The sequence below is a fragment of the Falco rusticolus genome, chromosome 5 (genome assembly GCF_015220075.1).
Source record: "Falco rusticolus isolate bFalRus1 chromosome 5, bFalRus1.pri, whole genome shotgun sequence".
Lineage (NCBI taxonomy): Eukaryota > Metazoa > Chordata > Aves > Falconiformes > Falconidae > Falco > Falco rusticolus.
This window is the reverse complement of record NC_051191.1, coordinates 15,215,180-15,236,481: the sequence shown is the minus strand read 5'-3', so window position 1 is coordinate 15,236,481 and position 21,302 is coordinate 15,215,180. Positions and strand designations below refer to the sequence as shown.

General features: G+C 43.7%; 1 protein-coding gene across 1 annotated transcript in view; it reads left to right on the top strand.

The window, feature by feature from the left end:
- Positions 1–20,088, top strand: part of CDHR3 (cadherin related family member 3) — a 66,700-nt gene extending 46,612 nt beyond the window's left edge. The window contains exons 12-21 of the mRNA XM_037388272.1: positions 1,246–1,345; positions 1,491–1,589; positions 5,249–5,475; positions 7,209–7,380; positions 9,036–9,280; positions 11,856–12,037; positions 13,427–13,440; positions 14,945–14,976; positions 15,898–15,946; positions 18,853–20,088. Of these exons, the coding sequence (XP_037244169.1) occupies positions 1,246–1,345; positions 1,491–1,589; positions 5,249–5,475; positions 7,209–7,380; positions 9,036–9,280; positions 11,856–12,037; positions 13,427–13,440; positions 14,945–14,976; positions 15,898–15,946; positions 18,853–19,127 (1,395 nt within the window). The 3' untranslated portion in view covers positions 19,128–20,088. The remainder of the gene's footprint in view (positions 1–1,245; positions 1,346–1,490; positions 1,590–5,248; positions 5,476–7,208; positions 7,381–9,035; positions 9,281–11,855; positions 12,038–13,426; positions 13,441–14,944; positions 14,977–15,897; positions 15,947–18,852) is intronic.
- Positions 20,089–21,302: the final 1,214 nt, after the last annotated feature.

Genomic DNA, 21,302 nt, shown 5'->3' with positions numbered 1-21,302 from the left:
AGTTTTAAATAAATGTGCTAGATGTGATTGAAAAAAAATACCCTTTTTTAGGGAGTGAGAAGTACCAGCTTTGATATAGATAAACAGAGAAATCTGATGCTATTTCATACCCATTTATTCATGCCAGACTGTGGAAGGTCCTTGCTATTCAGCACCAACAATTGAAATACTTGAGAAATCCCACACACAGTAACTACTTCTCAGCTTCGTTGGTCAGAATTGTAAAACAACTTTGATTGCTAAATTTTCACAAAAGTGTGGTGGGATTTGAACCTGTGTGATTCTGATTGTTAAACTATGGGTTCCTTATACTAGTAGCCGCAGGCATATTTGCATGGGCCAGAACCCCCACCAGTTGCTGGACATGTGCAATAGTGGTTGATTCTTTGCTTTGAAAAGAACTGTGGGCAACTACAGAAAAAGGGAAACATAACAAAAAATAGGCATTCTGTCTAAAAGACAATAGGGCTACAAGGGAAGTAAAATTATTTTTATGGCTTGCTTTAATGTTTGATCAGAGGTATATGTGTCAATGAGCACTGCCCATAGCTGCTTCATCTGCCAATTTCATTGCTGTACAGGATATGATTGTTGTTAGCCCTTCAATCACCATGTGTGTATAATGTAACAGGCTATCTGAAGTGTCCTGTTCCTCCAGGAATTTCCCTGTAGATGATCAACAGTGGATGCCTATGCTTTAGTCCTGCTGCCCCAAAGTTTATGAGGCTTCTACAGAAGGATAGAGAGTTCAGGAGATTAGGATTTAAATCTGTGTGAGCCACCACTTAGTAACAACTTGGTTCCTGGATAAACACTTGTGGCTGAACCCAGTACCTTTAATACATGTCTGCAGGCATGAGCTCAAGGAGTAACTATTACTATTTAGCAATAGCAGATTCTTGTTGAGCCCACAAAGGGCAGAGTAAATAGCCAGCTCATTACATGAGCTTTGAACTAACTAGGTAAAAGGACAAGACTTTATGGTCCAAATGATAAAACTTCTTGCACTTAAGGGGAAGAAATTGTGTTGGCAGAAGGAAAGAGTTTTGAATTTCCAAGAAACACCAGAGTGTGAATATGTAATTCAATCCTGTAATTGATTAATAGCCTATATTACTCCTATAGAGCAATTCTATATATCCAAGGGGTAGATCACACAGGAAGCTGAAAAAAGTAATTGCCATCATGTGTATAGTGACTTTATATAAGGAAGTGTAAATACAATTGTGTTTCTTTTTAATTTAGATGACTGAAAGTATTGATTTAGAAAGCCCAGCTAATATAGGAGTTGAAGTTTATTGTTTGACTGTCAGAGTGCAAGATATTGCCTGTCCTACCTACTCAAGCAAGTATCCCTTTTACACTTCCTTTGATATTTTCCTGTGCTGTAACAGCATGGAGAGAGGAATACCATATGTATTTTGAATATATGCATGAGAAAATTTCACAGCCATACTTAACTATGATTTAATCTTCTGTTATATTTCCAGATATCATCTACATTTACATCAGGATAAAGCCAGTGAATGAATTTTTTCCTGTCTTCAGTAATTTATCATATGTATTTAATGTTCCAGAAACTACTAAAGGTACAGTAAGTAGCACTGGCATGATAGAAATAGTGTTGTCATGTTGGTAGTTACCTTTTTGCTCTAAATGGATTTTCATATATTTGAATGAGGAGAATGTCTGGAAGTTCCAGTTCAACCAGGGTCTCTCTATACAGCCACCTACTACCCTTAAATAGACAAAACTGGCAACAACTCCAATTGTACAGATGGAAGCTGAGACACAGACAAATTCAGCAATTGCACAAGAAATCTGTGACAGAGCCAGGAACTGAACTCAGCTGCCTTGTTTTAGACCATCTTTCTGTTCTTGCTAAATTAACCTTTTGGAGGGACTGCAGTGGTGCAAAGACACCATTATAGACTGACACAAATGAGTGAGGACTTCCTTGGCCCAGGCGTGGTACAGGATGGCCAGCACCCTGTCCCCTTAGACCCAGCTCACCTTGGGTGCACTGGGTGCTGTGAAGATGGGGTGGGATAGGAATGCTCAGATGGGGAGTCTGTGCTCAGCCAGATGGCAGTCAGAGCAGCATCTTCTGCCTGGAGCCAGGGTCCCTCCCACTACTGCAACAGCCCAGGACCAGCAGCTGCAAACATGGCCTTAAAACTGCATTTGTTGAAAGTATTCACATGCTTGACTCTCACCTCAGCACCCTTCCTGTCCCCTGCTGAGTCCTGCATCTCATGTGTTTGCAGAGGAATGACATAGCACCTTGCCTCCTTGGTAATCCTTGTGTGCCAGGTGTGACCACCAGCCAGCTCTGTGCTGTGCTGCTCGGTGCACAGAGGAGTTTGCACAGGAATGGCATTTTCCCTAGCTTTCAGTCTCTCCCTCACATGACCCGAGGTACCAAACACAGGCCTTCTGCCCCAGGACCTCACTTACTGGCTTTATTCTCTTTGCTGAAGAAAAATTGAGAGGTACGTTAGATATATGCTGGATAAATCTTGACCCTCATTCTGAACTTCCTAGGGTCATAAAAAATATTAAGGCGTAAGGGATCTCTGGGGGTCTCAAGTCCAACTTGTGCTCAAAGAGAGGCTAATTTCAAAGCTAGACCAGCTTGCTTGGGGCCTCATCCAGTTGTGTTTTGAAAATTTCCAAGGATGGCGACTCCACAACCTCTCTGAGCCCCTGTTCCATCTAAGCAATCTTAATCCCAGATAATTTTACCTTGTACCCAGCTATAATTTCCTATGTTGTGGCTTGTGTCTGTTCTCTATTGTCCTTTCACTGTCTCCTTCTGAGAAGAGTGTATCTTGGTTTTCTGTATTCTTGTGCTTAGGTAGTGAAGCACAGCAATTAAATCCCCCTTTTGCCTTCCCTTCTGCAGCCTGAAGAAACCCAGCCCCACCAGCTTCTCCTCCTGCATCCTCTGCTCAACCCTCCCCAGCCTTTCTCCAGTTTTTTTAACATATCTCTCATACCTGGGCCCCCAAACTGGTCACAGGTAGCTTTATGAGGGGTGAGCAGAGTGGATTAGTCATTTCCCAGCATGTGCTGGTAACATACTTGTTAATGCAACCCAGGATGGAGTCCCCATTTCCCCAAGGGTGCCCTGGTGGGGCATGTAGAACCTGTCCCCCAGGGCCTGGGGCCCAGCCCTGCCGAGCTGCTGCCTGCTCAGTCCGTCTCAGCCTGCACTGATGAATGGGCTTGTTCTGGCCCAGATGCAGGACTTTGCGTTTGCCTGTGCTGAGCTCCATGAGTCCTGTTGGCCAGTAGCTCCAGCATGCTGGGCCCCTTTGAGTGGCAGCCCTGTCCCCCAACACACCCAACACTGCCCCAGGCTGCTGTTACTCACAGACCTGCCCCAATGGCCACATGACCAAGGAGAATGTCCAAATGCACCACTGCATCTCAGTGAGACATGGTGAAGCTGCCCATGGAACTCCAAGAGGTTTAGCAGCCAGCTAATCTAGTATCTGCTTGAATTCATCAAATTATTATGGTCAGGGCAGGCTTAAAGCACAGGTGAAGGCAGCTGTGGCTATGGTCAGCAGACCTGTGGGCTCTATAGTGTTTCTGTGTCCATTTGCCTAAGCCAGGAGGCAGGGGGTGGTGGGGAGGAAATGCTTCAAGTAGCCCTGCCATCCTGCCCACAACCTCCTCTCCCTTGCCATGGGCAAAGGACCAAGCCCATGTTTCCAGCCCTCACACTCATCAATCTGTTTTCTTCCTTTTTTGGTCAGGAGGATCTTGCCAAGGCCCACAGGTCTGCAAAAATCACTCCTGCCTGCTCTGTAGAGAAGCTGACATCAGGCACTGCTGAGTATGGCAAAGCTGCAGCTGGTGTGGGGAGGCATGGCCTGGGAGGGAGCTGGAGAGACGGGGGAGACTGGAGTAGGGGGTCTGGCTTCCAGGGGGTTCTGCCTGGCAGAGAAACCCTGGCAGCCCTGGCTTCTGCAGGAGCCAAACTGTCAGGAAAGGAAGGCTAAGGGGGTATGAGGAGGCACAGGACAGCCACCCAGCAGTCACAGGACACCTTCAGGTGTTTATACCAGCATCTCGCATTGCTCAGCAGCCTGTTCTTGCCCAGCTTTTATTTCTATGGTGCATGGATGCAGCTTGGCTTTCTTCATTGTTTCTCAGTGGGCATGATGTGGTGAATTTTGTAGCATTTCCTATCCTGCATGTGTCTCCGCATGCCACTGACATGTTTCTTCATAATATAACACTTCAAACCCATCTGTGACATGGATGTGTCTGTAAATCTCTCTGTGTCAGCCACAGAACTTTTCTGGATACTGAGACTATCAAGAGAAATAACATGTTTTTTCTGACTCGACTGCCTTTTGTTTTGGGTTGAGTTGACATTAATAGGGTGCTTGCTATTGCTGTACCAAACAGGAGCCAAGTTTGCTGGAGTTCATGGGGTCAGGAAATAAAAAAAACCAACAAAAAAACCCCAACCTTTCATTTCATTTACACCCTCCTTCTGTCTTACTCCGTGCATGTGGAATATTCATCCTGTATATCCCCAGTTCATGTGGATCCACTTAGCATTGAATCAAGAGATAGGTGTGCACAGTTCCATCTTTGTTCTTACAGTGACAGCACTGCCATTTGTAGTTTGCTTCATAAATGCTCGGCATGAAGGTAATTCAAAACTTCCATGGATCATGCTCTGAATTGTTGTTTTGAAAACAAACACCTGGGAAGGAACAGCAGCAATTACTTTTCAGAGCAGACAAAGAGCCTTGTTCCTTCAACCAAGCCAGCGCTCAGGCTGCCACAAGGTGGGAGTTTGTGCATGTTGGTGCAGGGCTTGGGGTGGTCCTCACCACCAGAGCACTTCTATTGTGGTTTGCTGTAGGCTACTTGTGTTTTGGTATTTATTGCTATAGTGGGCAAGCCCAAACATGGGGGAGCCATACAACAGCATGGCGAACTGGTATTGCTCACACCTTTGCTTTTGTTTTTTGAGGTGAAAAACTCTAAAACAAATCTTTAGTTCAGTTTTATCAAGTTTTAGTTGGAACACATGCTCTGTACTTCCTTTTCCTTAAAATGTTAATGAATTCTGGATTTTTTGTCTTTCAGTTGGATCCAGCATTGGAAGAGTGAACATGCTCTTCCATACATACATACTCTGGACACATACTCTGTTGGAACACATACTCTGTACTTCGTTTTCCTTAAAATGTTAATGAAATATGGATTTTCTGTCTCTCAGTTGGATCCAGCATTGGAAGAGTGAATGCCAGAGACAAGGACAGGCCACCCAGTGTCATCACTTATTCCATTATATCTGGAGAAGGCACCAGGGATTACACAAATATCTTCTGGATCAGCCCAACCAAAGGAGATGTGAAGCTTTTAGCTAGATTAGACTATGAATCAACTCAGAAACACATCCTCACAGTCCAGGCCTCAGACCAAGAGAAGACTGCAACAGCATCTGTGAGTAAATCCACTCTACTTCTCCCACTTTATCTACATTTTTCTCTCTTCTGCCTGGCAAGAATGGTGAGATACTGGGCAAAGCACTTTGGTCAGTAAAAGGCAAGTCCACCTCTGCACAGAGCAGTGTATTAGTCAGATGAAAGAGGTGGTGTTCACTCAGTCTTTTTTATTTCTTTCAGAAAGGATTAAAGTAATATTTTTATATTTTTAACTCTGGTTTTTGTTTCTCAGTCTTTATTTTTTCTATTTCATCTGGGCAGTGAAATTGTTTTCTGTGCTCTAGACCATTTAAAATATTCTTTATGGCTACATATGTACCAGAAAATAGAAAAATGACAGGGTCTTGAGGCCAGGTAGCACAACCTTATTGTAGTCATGCTTAGTACTAAGCCCTTTTTGGAGCCCGTATACTGCCCCTTGGCTCTCAAATACATTTTTCATTTTGTATGTGATGTTTTTTCACTGCAAAGTGCCCAAAGTAATGTGAGAATCATTTTGCAGCCCACCAGTTGTGTTTTCATGAGGTTGGACAGAGAGGATGTGCTGCATACCTTGGGGATGGGATGAGGGCTTGGACAGCCTCTTGGGATAATGTCAGAGGGCCCAGCCCAGTACAGCTGTGTCCACACGGCTTACTGGAGATGGACCCTTACACGTGCCTTCCCCTGACCGTGGTCTAGTTTTTTCCCTGATGATGCTATCTGGCAGGAGCCAAGAGCATGTCTGAGGACCATGATAACGTTAAACAGCAGGGTTGTGCTCAAGTTTGCTGCCCAGACCCATTTTATTCAGAAGAAAAAATAGAGACGATTTACCCACAAAGGTATTTTATAGTCAATTATTTCGAAGAATCCTGGTATCCTTCACATACTTCTTTTTACTCCTTTTCACGTCTTCTCCCTCATGACTGCCTTGCATTTGATTTTTGAACATTTGTTGGGGTGGGGGGTGGGGTGGTGTACAAGTGCTAGATTTGCTTTCTCTTCCAGCCAAGAACCACCCATAGAGATGCTAAGTGGGAGGTAATTAAACCTCTTTATCACCTATAATATTTCAAGGTGATGATTAATGAAAATTCAGCATCAGTAGCTTTTAATGATGACAAGTTTATCTGTTGCCTGTTAAAGACCACCAGACATTACAGGAAAGAGCTATGAGAAGGGCAACCTTTTTCTCTCAGCCAGCTAATCCCAGCTGACATTAAGCACATCTGGTGCTACCCAGGGTGCTCACAGTCATGCAGAAGGCCGTTGCAAGCGTTTCTCTCTCACTGGGAGCAGTCTATAAGGAGTTTTCCTTTCTTCCATGGGTCATGCACTGAATTATTATTAAATATGCTAAGAAGTCTAACTAATGACTGTGGAGCAATTTGAGAGGTTTGAAATGAAGTTTAATGAATACATGCTACTATTATTATTTCTCATTCTAACTATGACACAATTCAAGTGATTCAAATAGTCAGACACATCAGCTTGAAAACTCCACAGTTTGGGAAGATGGTTCAAATTAAGGAACCTGTTCCCAAAAGAGTGCTGATCACAAGAAGAATTGAAGGTGAAATGATCACAGACATTTTCTGGTAGAAACTAGATTGGAAGGAAGGTTCATTGCTCTTCAGCTGCTGTTGATCAAAAGAGCAAAATGGGCAAAGCCAAACAGTTTCTGAAGTTAATAAAACCCTGGCTCAGCACAGTGGAGGGCCTTAAGCTTCCTATTCTCTTTTCTTTCAGGTAACTGTCAATGTTTTGGAAGTAAATGATGAAGAACCAATTTGTTCACCCAGATTCTATTCATTTCAAATTCCAGTCAGCTTAGCTGTTGGGACCAATATTAATGGCTTCAGGATTGAATGTCAAGATCGCGATTCTGATCCCAGGTCTTTCCGTTACTTCATCAACAAAGGTACTGTGTCATGGTGTATGAGCTGGGAGCAGTGCAAAAATTAGTGAATGCTGATGATTCACTTTGATTTGTAAATAAAAATCTAGCACAGTTTATGTGCTACTCGTTGTGATCCACAAGTTCTGCACATCATTACTTTGCTACTTAGCAAAATAATTGTATCTCCACAAGTTGCCTACTGGTGCTACCACCTAGAACAATTCCCTTGCAAGACTGGATTGCCTACCATGTTAATTAATTGGCAATTAATTACACAGTTGACAAGGACTTCAGAAGAATGAGCTGGAATGATATGCAGGGTCAAATTTCCCTTCCAATTACAGCTGAATAAATCTTGAGAAAAGATGGTGGGTTCTGTAACTCTGCATACCTCATCTTTAGATGCTGGTACACAGTTCAAAACAACTGAGCAAACCTGCACATCCTAGGTCCATGCTGTATGCATTAAAAGCCCCTTTTAAGAATGTATGTTTGAACTTAATGATCAGCTGCATCCACTTGGAGAACTGTAATGGTATGGGATGAGAGCGTCACAAAAAAGGGAGCACACTCTCTTAGGGCAATTCCTTTTTTTTGCTGCTGAGGTGACTTCTGAGAGAATAAAAAGAGAGAACTTGTGTCCTATTGCAGCCCCTTAATGCTGCAGGAGAGTTCTGCAGCAGTGGTATTTACACATGAACCCATACAAGGGCTGTGTCTGTATTAGTAAATCAAGGTCTGCCTGCAGGTCCAGTTTTGACTGTGCAGATGTTAGCTGTGCCATGCAGCTGGCCTCTGAGCCACAGAGCAGCCATGGACTGGTTTGGATTGTACGATAGACATGGCCTTCAAGGGCACTTCAACTCTGGAGCTCTATGGGGCAACAAGAGCAAAACCAAAGCACATTTGGTGCATTTTCATGTCTCTGATCTCTTGTATGTTTGTCCAGAGCCTAAGAGCTGGGGCTAGCCCACCTGCAGCCCAGGCTGCTGGCAGCTCTCCAGCTATCCCAACTGAAAATGAGGGCTGGGGAGCCAGCATCACCAATGCCCCCCCTCCCCGCCCCCCCAGGGCAGACAAAGCCCTCGAGGCAATGAATGTCTCCGAGGCATTAGCTCTCTTCTGGGGGACATGTTCAAAGGCCTCTGCCTCTTGACAGGAGAGAGGAGCCATGGAGAGGGGCTGGAGGGGCCTCTGAAGACACTGGAGGTGTCCATGTGGCCAAGGGGTCTCTCCAGGGATAGCCCAGAAGTGGAATGAGCCCTGCAGCAGCATAGGGCCCTCACCCTGGGCGAGTGCTGCTGCTTCTGGGTGCTCTTCAAGCTGTAAGGGCAGGTCATCCAGATGACCTCTTGTGTGCCTTAAGGCTCTGAAGTCTTTCCATAGCTTCCTCTCAGCTGTGTCGCCATAGAGGGCCTTATTCTATATCTTAATGTTTTTTTGACTATATTGTTTTAAATTATTGTATCTGGTACCAGGAAGATCGAGGAGCCATTCTTGTCAACGGTACAAGCATACATGTACATGTAGATGGTACAATGATACCATTTCGCTGTACAGGTGTACAGCGATCCATAGCAAATTGTCAACAGAAACTGATCTTTTTGCTTGTTCCACTCATTTACGTTAATGTGGGATTAAAGTAAACGTTTGGGCATTTCAATGTTTTTTTGCAGGCAACGTGAACAATCATTTCACCTTTTCACCAAGTGCTGGCTCCAACACATCTCGATTGATTCTTGCATCAAGGTTTGACTATGAGAGCGGACTTGACACAAACTGGATTTATAGACTGCGCGTCTATATAACAGACGACAATTTACTATCTGCCAGGGACAAAACTACACACCCAATTAAAACTGGGATGCTGACTTTAAGCATCAGAGTTATTCCAAACCCAACTACAGTCATTACCACAACAGTAAGTTCAGTGAAGTTTATGTTCAGTTCTGCATTTATTTTATGGACTAATCTCCACAGAAGTGAAGAAAAGAGAGTAGGTGTATGCAAAAGGAAAGCAAAAACCTTCAGTGGGCCCAGCCCTGGGAACTGCTGAGCCTTGTGCTCTTATGTTGAAGTCAAAGGGGGTTGATGTGCTTAGTGTCATGAAGGACTGGTCCCAGCTACAGAGTCATAACATACATTTTATATTTTAGTTTCTAAAACAAAAAGGGCAAGTAGCCAAAGGACCAGGCATGCTGCCATTACCACGCAACTGGAAAGTTAAAGATTTTGGCAGCTTTGTTAATAAGGAAAGAGTAGGGGTTAACCTTTGCCTAGAACCTTGAAATTACCTCATGCATTTTGCACTTTTTATTCATAGCTATTCAGTCCCTCAAGTGCCTTGCACTTCTATGTGCTTCTTTAGCAGTGGGACACATTAAACTGTGGCTACTAAAGTTGAAATGAGCAACAACAATAACAACAAATCTTAATCACTTGGAAGGAGCTTTTCCCATACCTTTATATGACCACAGTCATACAAAAATTTGAGCTGCCTGTCAGGAACCGAAGCAGTTGTGCACAGCCTCAGCATGTTGCTGAGGTTTCAGCAGGTTTCAGACAGCAAATCCAGAGAGGTGGGATGGGTCTTTCTTAAGCTCCCTGCCCGCATGGTGGTCCATAGCTGAGCTGGGGAGGCTTGCACAACTTTTGGCAGCCAGAGTGGCATCTGGCTGTGCACAGCCTGAGGAGCTGTGGGCTTGTGTGCCAGCAATATAGTCTAGTCCTCCGCATGGCCATCCCAGGCAAGCTCTGGCTCACCAGTTCCATTTTGGAGCTGATTTCCGTCAAGCTCATGCAGGACATGAGGACATCTTGCTTTTGTCCTGCCTGCAGAAGTGGCACAGCCTGTCCCCATCCTTGTGCTGGTTGCCACCTCCATCCCTGCTGCACCATCTTTCCATCATCTGGAGTCTATCCATTTTCTGCCTGTCTGCAGGTGGCATTACCCTTTTTTCTCTTGCATGCAGGAATGAAAATATGAGTATGCTGGTGAAGGGGTAGAAGAGCTATTCACTGTAAAATGGTCTGGATCTGCCAGGGGCTACTGGTAACTGAGCCAGAACCAGAGTATCCTGCAAATAGCATAAGCAAGTCTGGACCCTTTGCTCTGAAAAAGCTTAAATCCAAACTTGCAGACTGATTAATAACCCTGTTATTATCTAATGCTCTGTTGGGAGGGTATAAATGGTTTTCTCACAGCCTTCTCCTCCCTTTACTTGCTGTGGAAATGAAAAGTTAAGCTGAATAACAAAACTTGTGTATTTCTTTCCCGTGCTTTACCACAAATACAAACAGTCTAGACCACATACCACCGCGTTAAATCTGCCTCCCCAGAGGTATCAGCCTTCCACTTTCAGTCTATTTTCCAGAAGAGCACTTCCATTACAGCAGCTTCTCCTATCACTACTCCTTACATGTGTTCAGTGCAGCAACTTGATGAATCAGGTGCTGGAAGGCTGGTAGTGTAGAAAAGAAGCCCCGTCACAAAAAGTCACTTGTGACTTCAGTCCCAGCGAGGTTGGAGTGGTAGTGGTGATCTTGAGACTATCTGAGAGTTACTCTAAGGATTGGATATATCTTCTATGCAAGGCTAAATAGGTTATTCTAAAGGTATCCTTAAACAGGAAAGAAATAGATACACTACTAAATTCCATACGCAATGTGATTACAAATGTCTTACAGAAAATGAAATAAAAAACTTCAGTAGACAATCAAAACTAATAGTACCACACTAGATGATGACCCAGGTAGAGAGAATTAATTTCTGATCTATGTGAGGATAGTTTCATGATGGGACCTTAATGAATGAGTTGGTAGCACCAAGTGACGTGCCAGATCAGAGACTTGTCTCCTGGCACTTGGGAAGATGTGGGAGACTGCAACTGCTCAGGAAGTCTGCGTTTTCCCTTTTGGAACAAGTCACAGGGGGGGAAAAGGAGTTTCATTTCTTTCTATACAATAACCCAATTCCTTGGGGTTTAGCTCCTCTTATGAAGCGAGCGGAACGATCACTGCAGTGAAGATGACCTACTTCCAGTTTTGCCTTAGGTAACAAGAAACCATTATCTTGGTAATGGCAGTATTCCCTGAACTTGCTCACCCTCGACAGTGTGCTCGCAGCTTCTCAGGCAACCTGAGGCTTTTAAACCTCGCCATCACATGCTTATTTTAATATAAGACATTGAAACGTAATCTGGAACCTCTTTTTTGCATCGTGGGTGGGCTCCATTTCACCTGCCTTTGGTTGCCTCAGGACCTCCATGGTCCATCTCAGTCATCTGAGCTGCCTTGGCAGTCAACAGGCAAGTACATGGGATGAATCACTGTCTCCAGCAGACACTATCTCCCTCTGCCCATCATCTGCAGAGCCCCAGGGCAAGTTTGGGCCAGGTGCTTCAGTGCAGAAGTTCAACCAGATGAAAGGTGCTATTTGTGTCAGTAACCTTACAAGTATGCAGCACTGAGGATCTTTTCCTATCTTGTTTTAAAAGCCTGGCTTCACTGTTGTGACAAAAAGGGAAAACATCTACTCTGAATCAGCGTGGTACGTGCCATTCATCATCACCCTCGACGGTTTGCTGCTCCTGGGACTGCTGGGGTACCTAGGGTTCCTGCTGGTGACGTGGGTCCGCACCCGCTGCCCTCCGGCAAGCAAAGCAGATGGCGTGGCTCCGTGAGTCCTCCCAAATGTCATGCTGGGGACATACCCAGCAGCACATGGCAATGACAGAGATAACTCAGGCCTTTCAGCTGTGATGAAATCTATGCTTTGAATATTTTATAGTGGTCTGTCCTTCACTCTGGTAAATGCTATTACCAGCTACAGTGATATTTGGTGTTAATGATATGAAATTAAGGAAAAATTTCCATGTAATTTTTTTTCATGGATTTACTAACACTAGCATTAGCTGAAGTTAATAGTGGAATTAACAATTATGACCCTCTAAAGGCAGCTATGCTCATGAGGCACAGTCAGAGGCTGTACCTGACTGTGCTGACCAAAACCACAAATGTTTTTAGGTTGTGTTTGGCTCCCGCTCCAAGGGAGCTCCCATCTAGGTAGTTACTGGATGTATTTTCCTCCCTTTCAGCTATGGATCCCAGAGTCCTTTCCAAACCTTGGTGCTCATGCCAAATGCTGTGTTCCGGCAGAACTTCTGCAGATTTCCTGGAGTTTTTACCCAAGCCCGTTGCAAGGCTGTGGCCCATAAAGCTTCATGGTACCTCTAAGTGCTCCTGCTTGGCAAAAGCCACGGAAGCACCTGGGACTGGCTCTGGTTCACTGTGGGAAGCAGCACAGATCCCTGCTGGCTGCCTTCGCAGCAGGCTGGAGCCAGACTGCCCCTGAATTGACTTTTTACTTCACAAAACAAAGATAAGCAGCTCTTTAAGTGGACTGAGATATTAAAAAAAGGATTTTTATAAGTATTCTCAGGATTTGGACCTAAGTTTAGAAATTATAGTCAATATAAAGAGGTAATATATGACTGTGATTATAATTGAAATGGTTTGTGCAAGGAATTTAGCAATTTGTGATAAAAATGACAAATGAATCTAGCAGCATATAGCTTGGCTATTGTTTTTATTTATTAATAGGCCAAGTGATTCATCGGAAGCCAGGCTCTCCCATTAAAAAGCAATTTATATATTTTCAAAAACATTTACAACATTTCAGATATTTGAAAAGGTATTAACTGAGCACATCAGATCCAAAAAATTGACCTTCCTCCAAGCATGGAACAAGGTGATAATATTTGAAAATATATTTTTCCAGATTATATAAATCCATCATGCTGTCATCAATAAGACTTTATTTTTAATATCAACCCTTCTTGGAGAGGTGTTAGAGCAATGCTCAGGTCTGTTTTCTTTTTTGAGAGCAGAATTAAATGATGCAGGCCTTCAGTGAAAGCAAAACCAGAAACCAAACAAATCAAGCAAATGCCAGAACGCAAGGAAACACATCCTTTTTGCCAAATGAAAGAGAAGAAAGCATGATGTTTTTATGTAGGCAAAAGTATGACATTCGTTAATTACACTTTTAATCTTTTTTTCATTACAGGATAAATGCTCCAGGTATGTACCTCTTTTCTTTATTTTAATACTTCACAACAAGACCTTGTTTATGATTCAGTATAAAATTTGTAAATCCATTTCTAGACAAATAAATTTGACCCAGTACAAGAGCACTGAGATTAAATAAACCTGGCTGAGTATGGGAGGCATGCCTAAGTGATTTCATGGTCCTTTTGGTCTTCAAATCTACTAACTATTAGGTAAACTCCAAATTCAGAGTAGCCTGGTATTCTGGTGTGGATGCTAAAGAAGTACTGTGCTTTTCACATGCAATTCACATGCTATCTGTTAAAAAATAATCCCATCCCTCCACGGCACCTTCAACAGTCCTCTCCACTCTAATTCCCTGTTCTCTGATCCCTTCATTTGCTCCCTTGACACCATTACTTTATGTACCTGAAGATTTATTTTTAAAGTATTGCTGCTTTTAAAAGAGGTTTCTATAACTTAGCAGGGGCATAAGTTGTACATTAAAAGAAAGTGGATTTTTAAGCAGTCTTGTTCTTTTTAGTCCCATTAGCTTTCTGCCAGCAAGCACGGCTCATATGGGCTCAGTAAGACCCCGCTTTTATAACTCCCTCTCCTCACTCAGTATCTCCCAGCTTGAAAAAAACACATGACTAACAAAACCCAACAAAATTAGCTGTTGTCTTGGGTGCCCAATTTGAGACATTTCAGCATTGGCTGGTTTTCAGAAAAATGGATGCTTGGTGCTTTCTGAAAATCTAGTTCCAAATGGTGGGCAGCAAAGGCCAGACAGAACAGGGTTCCCATCAGTGCTCAGGTTGAGACCCATCTGCAGCACTTCAGAGTATTGCACACGAAGCTGTAAAGCCCATTCATGGCCAGGCATACAGTTCTTCAAAGAGAGGCCATTCAACAAATTGGCAAGGAGCGAGCAAGAAGAAATCACAGCAACTAGCTGAGTATCATCAACAGATCCATGCTGTCGAGATGCCCATGGCAGTGCTGCTCTATTTGTTTACATGTGGAATGAGTTAATGGTGTGGTAACACACATAACCAAATGGTACTTCGATCTGAATTTTACTTGACTGGATCTGCAGCACTTCCCTGTTTTGTCTCCAAGTGCATGTTTGATTGCACAAACTTTGCCGCTACAAACATTCATGGAGAAAGAATAATCTACATTTGTAGTTCAAATATCCCCAAGGGTGAATTTCTATATCTGTTCATATTATTTAGAAAGGGAAATTTGTTAAAGAAGCCATTGTTATTTATTCATTACTGAAGGAATAAGTCTTTTCAAGGCTAAACTTTTGATTACTCATTGACAAGTTTGGACTCTCACTCCAAAATACTATGAAGGAGTTTGCTTTTCAAATAGTTTGAGGGATCAGCCTTTGAAAAGAAATAAGGCTCATCTGAGTTGTCTCAGAAGCTGAGTACCAAGAATGTTTGTTTGAGGAAGTCTTGGCTTTAGTGTCTATAGTCACTGTGAGAAAAAATCTGGTCCTTTACAATGTGCATCTTCCTTCCTGTAGAAAAGAAGAAACCTAGGAAAGAAGTAGTTGTGGTAAGTACTGCTGTCCTCAAAACAAAATGCAGTTTTGCCCAGCCCCACCATGCAATATGATTGTAGGACCCTTTCTATGAGAGGTGTCTGTTTCCCAAAGACAGTGTACAAATGATAGGTGAGGAAAAAAGGATTGCCCCCAAATGCAAAACACTTCAGTGCCCCAAGTAGCTTCTGTATTTGGAGACAACATTGAGGTGAGGGGTGCTTACCTGCGCTGTGGCCGCTTTGCTTTTAAGTGCTGAATTTTCTAGAATCTCTGCAGCCCCCTATGTAGGAGGCCAGAGAGGCTGTGCCCAGAGCATTGACAAGGAGGCTCACTGCAGCCACAGAGGCAGGATGACAAGTGCCCGAGCTTCACTGATGGCAATGTTGCATTGCTGAGACACTACTAACCTGTGCAGTTAACCCTGACCCACATGAGTGCAACCAGTAAGGTACACAAGTGTATCCAAGCTGTAGAGTTTGGTCTTGATGAGCTATTTGCAGCAAAATGCCACAGTTACTTCCACTGTAATATATATTTCTTTGCTTCTAGTTCTTGGGGCTCCTTCCTTTTTCATAGCCATAATAGCATAAAGACTGCGAGGCACTTTCATTAGTGTACTCTCCCTCCGCAAGTTTTTCAGAGAGGGGATTACCAAGCCTCCTCTGAGTGGAGGTGACCCTATTGTGGTTACACACGTGGAGGCATTTAGCATGTCAGACCTTATTAAGTCTTCTGTGAACATCTAGTGCCAACACCCTACACCACAAATGGCTTTTGTTGCCAGTTCTGATTAAACCCAGCCTACAGGAATGCAATGTGCAGGTCATACAAATCCAACTTCATCCATGTAGGTCACGGTTTCCAAGTCACTGCTGCTCTTTCTTACTTAACTAATTCACAGGATTCATTTTACATTTTATCTCTCTTCACAGACAATGACAAAGCTAAACACTGCCTTTGATGGAGAAGCCAGAGACCCAGGTAATAAAAAGCAATTAACAGTGGATATGAATGCCTGGCTGGAAAAAAACTAGATTAGTTGATTTAAATATGGTTTGGCATTTGCTTTTCATATTTCAGGTTTGCTGTTTCCAAGGAGAATGGGAGCTGTATTTCACAGATAGTGAAAATCAAGGCAGTGCCCTAGTAACACTTCTGATGGTAGAATATACCTATGGCCCTTGACAGCACACATCCAATGGCCAGATTATTCACCACTCTGCTAAACCTGAATATATGGATCTGGTGTAAGAAGGAGTGAGGGGAGAAGGAATTCGCTGCAAGCCTCCTGCTCTGGTGCTGTTACAGCTATGTGGTTTCACCATTCCCATGTCTGGGAAATGACCCAGAGATGAATGTGCTGCCGTTGGCCAGCAAATGGCCAGCAGCCACAGAGGTACCAACTTTGCCTCTTAAACCTCTCCCTGGCTGCAGGGTGGGTGGGTGAGTTGCTCGCTCCTGCACAAACTTCCTCCCTTGCAGCAACAGTGCATTGCTGCCGTTTATCTAAGGCTCAAGCATTGCTTGTTGGGGAGGAAAGGGAAGACCATTCACTTTTAGATACAGTTTTGTTGGCATCAGCTACCAAGTGTGTTGCCAGGCTCCAGCTATGCTAGCACTGTGCATATCTGATTAACCAGCTGGGAAAAGTGAAATTAAGACAAAAGCTAGGAAAGCCAGGATGACCGAGGAGGTATACTGCTTATACCCTTCCTCAAGTGATGGCCACTGTGCTCTGCAGCAGGGTTCATTACAGAAGATTTTTTTTTTTTCTAAGGGTTGATGTGCATTACCTCAGTCCCTCTGAACCACAGCCCCTGCCTGAGCCCCGCGCCATGATGCTTAGCCTGGCATTAGGGTGCCCACCCCTGTCTCTGATGGCTGAGGGCCCCAGCATGGAGAGGCAGGGCTGGCAAAATGTGGCAGTCAATCAAAAGAGGTCTTTAACAAATAGATCTGAAAATAGGTCTGAAACAATAAGTCTAAAAATTATCCAGAAGAAAGCAGGCTTGTTTCAAGGCTTGGATTCATCTAGCCAAATTTCCATCCAAGTGTCTGTACCTTGTGTTTCTTATTAGCTGGTTCAGAGCTGTCGGGTGCCATGAGCTAATGGGAAGCATTAGGGGCATGGGGACTTCAGTAGAGTTTGGGCAAACAAATGGGACCCTACTGTGCAATTAAGCCCATCCACAAGACTGTTCAAGGCCAGTTTGGTCCAGTTCCAAGCCCACCTGCTATTTATAGAGAGATCTCTAGGGATGGGCTCCAAAGTCCTTGCTATTTCCCTGTGTAACTGTATTCATAATACATTAAACATGGATGTTCCCTAGGCCGCTGCAAGAGTTGCTTCGTGGTGTTTTTGCAGGACAGATGGTGGCTCCCCTCCTCAACAAACCTGACCATACCCGACTTAAGGGTATCTAAGCCCATCCAAACCGCCCACCATATTGTCTGTGTCATGCCTCACTTGCATTAAGCTGTTACACAGCTTTGTGGTGTTGGCAGATAAATGTGTGCTCCCCACTCCTCCCCTCCCCCCCTCCATGGCCCACCCCAGATCCTAGAGGAACAAGTGCTGGTGGTTTGGAAATGACATTTAATAATTCCCAGGACATCATCTGTTGAATATGATTAGGAGGAATGGTCAGGAGCAGTTTCCTGTTCTGGGCTGCTTTAACATGCCTGCCTTGTAAGCAGTCGGAAAAAATAACATGTAAAGAGACCCAGTTTCATCTTTAATTGCTCAAATTGTGTTAATGTGTCAGAAACCATTAGTTCTGATACAAACTGTAACATGTAGTAACATGTAGTAACCACCATTTCTTTCCAAGCCTTAATAGTCTTTTGTTTGTCTCATATTAATAATGTTTAATTACAAGAAATGCCACTATAGCTCCTGATTCTCTAGAGACAGTGATTTAGACTGTGAGACAATCATGCTGGATGCATGGCAATTTTTCCACCTATCTCTAGGTAGTAAATGAACTGAAGGAGAAGGTACTTGCTTTTAAAGTACAAGTGGAAATTGCCCATAAAATCTGATGGTGGCCAAAAATCTTTTTAACAAGGAAAGGTAGCCATGTGTGCTAAACAACCCACATTTTTTTTAAATAAATATATATGTGTTTTATATATATATGAAATACTTATATATAGTAAATACATATGTATTATAGATATAATAGTTTTATATGCATGCACTTGCACAAACAGAAAATGCATAGTATTTCACTCTGTTAATGACAGTGTGCACAGCAAGCCTGGAGCAAAGCATTTTGTACAAATGAAGAAGCAATGCATACAGGCAAAATTTGTTGGGGATCCCAGATCTCAACATCTTGGGTCAACATAGACAACCTGACATGGTGTGGAAGATGTATGTGCTCCTAGCAGGTTTTTCTACCTCAGGTAGGCAACTACTTGGCAAAATAGGCACAGACATACACAATGGCCTTGTTCAGCATGGCTAAAGGCAAAAGTTTTGGGACAGTAAGTCCTAACAGCTAAGGACTATGGATGTGTGTGTTAAACTGCCCATGTTAACCCATGGTAGCCGTAACTTGGAAAGAGGTATAGGGTGATAAGAAGGCCCTGGGTTTTGGAACAGGAATGTTTTGAATATTCCTATTCCCTGGACTGCAGAGCCAGTTTTTATACTGATAGAATAGCATTTCCCCTGAGTGGCCACCATGACACCCAGGTTCCCATGCTCACTTGTGGAAAGGAGACTTTCCCTGTCGGGGCTACCTCCCCAATGCAGCTGATTTTCCAGGTGCTTCACATCTCTCATTTCAACCCCATCCTGAGGAGAACTGTCATGTCTTAATCTGCTAAAGCATACTTAATCTGCTAAATTCTATTAATTGGTTGTCTTTTTCCCTTGCAAGTTACTGGCAAAATGTATGAATTCAATACGCGGTCAGGGGCCCGGAGGTGGAAGAAGAGCACTGAGCCCCTTCAGCCGGTGCTGGCTGCACAAGCAAGATCCAGTGCTGCAGACGGTAGTGGCCAAGCTACAGACAGAGCAGAGACACCAAGCAAAAAAGAACCTTCAGAGAAGGGGAAAGAGTCGGCTGCAGGGACAAAACTAGATGCCAAGCCCTCAGCAGGGCAATCAGAAATACCAGGCCAGGATGGGCTGAGATTACAAAAACAGAAATAAGAGTCTGAGGACAAGGGGTTATCCTCGCTAGCCCCCCAAGGCAGATACTGACCTCCTTTCCCAAAATGAACACTGCATTGCTATTAAGCCAGCCTTAAAACAGAGTGCATGAGACTCCAAGGTACCTCCTAAATGACCCTTACTCTGAACAGCCAGAATCAGATGTGATTTTCTCTATATATATCTCAGCTGCAAAACATGAAGTGGCTATTGCTGTGTAAACTTGGAACCAAAAGGCAGGATGAAGCCAGACTTACCTTTGGCAGGTGCAGGTAAGAATGGGAGAGAAGGGGAAACCATAAAAGGGGGAGAAGAAGAAATAAAAGCGGGGTCACAGACAGAAGCATCTGCTGCCCTCTGCCCCTGGGCTACAGCCACTGGAGGTTTCCTCCTGGAAGAGCTCTGCACCCCGAGACCAACACGGCCACATCCTCCGACTGCCTTTGGGGAGGGCAGCATCCACACAGACATGCTTTCTTACCAGTGAATGGGATGTCCTGTCCCTGCTGAGCAGCAGAATGGGTGAAAAGCACATCAGGGTAAAAATATTTTCTTTTCATTGAGTATTTTATTTCAGCCCTTCCTCACCCTCCCAGCTTGCTGTAGAAAAGACCATGGCTTGAAAGCAATTTTGGAGTGGAGAAAGCCCACAGCTTGTTATGGTATCTCAGGCTGTCATGTCAATGCTTTCAGCTTATTTATCTTTTGTAACACTAGCAGCATTCAGTATCTTCACCTTTGGTATTTCCTCTGGCATATTTAATGTTTTACAGAATCAAGTGGAACACACTCAAAAGAATAATGACAGCAAACACATGGGGTAAAATAATCTTTTCTGTGTGGCAATGTATAATGTCTGTGCTATCTAAAAACCTGACATAAACCAAGCAAACCCTACAAGATTTCAGAAAATTATTTTAATTTGAAGAAAATTAATTATAAATGATGACTTTATACTCCATGTCTTGGCTTCTTTCCTTTCTGGATTACAAAAAGTTTTTCTGGTAGCAAGGGATTGATATCAGGTGGCAAAAGAAAATACTCAGTCTAAGATGAGCAGGAATAATCAAGGAAGATTTTATCCAATCTGTCACATACATTGATTTTTATGTTACAACAGAGGACCTGGATGGAGATGTCCAGGCTAATTTCACTGCAGATCCAGTGCTTTACAAAACCACCCATCACGGTGCTACAACGCTTTGCTGTGCTCTGAGGGAGCAGTTTGGCTCAAAAACAACTTCCCTTACAAACACCAAACGTCTTCAGTCAAATGCCATTTCATCATGTAACCAGAAACCCAGCGTGTCATGAACACCACACTGATAGAGACAGGAAGGAGTGATTTGTACTCTCGGAGCATGTTATCAGTTTACTGTGCCTGTGGTGGTTGCTACAGTGCTGTTTGACCCTCCAGCACCAACAAGGCTAGCCACACGTTCAGAGCTCCAACCCACCATTGTTTGCATTCATTTGCTGTAAATACAGTATGTTCAGTTTCGATGCAGGTGATTCTCTGGTGACATGAAGAAATTCTACAGTAACTGGTAGTGCTGCTATAACTGATCTTTCTATCAGTCTGACCCCAAGCTACCCACAGGCACGCCTGGCACCTACAAACATTAAATCTTCATTACCCAAAGAAGATAGCTGCATTCTTTTCATGGCAGGAAGACACACAGTCTTTTGCATTTATTTTCCTGGGCATTTCTTTAGGGCAGCTGCTCTGCTGCCTTGATTCCTCTCATTCTACTTTCAGATGAAGAAATAATTACCCTTTTTTAAGGGGAGGCAGAGACAGGGTGTAGTTTCAGCCAGGAAACCTGGAAAGAAATGGATGAAATCTCATCTTTCTTTACTACTGTTCCTGCTGCTGAACTGCACGAAGTTCTTTCCTTTCTTCTCAGGAAAAAACCCAAACCCAACAGCAGCGTAACACAGTATCACAGCATGCTCTGAACATCCATGTATGCAAACACATTTTCACAGCCAACGCTGCTGGTGCCATAGTGTCCCACAGCTGGTCAACAGCTGAGAGAAAAGCAACTACCCCCACTGTGATGCTCACATACTTTAACCTCTGAACAACCGACAGCTCTGCAAAGAGGCACCATGGATCTAAGAGCTGCCAGATCCAAAAGCTAACGCTGCCCAGGATGCCTCCATCCAGTTGAG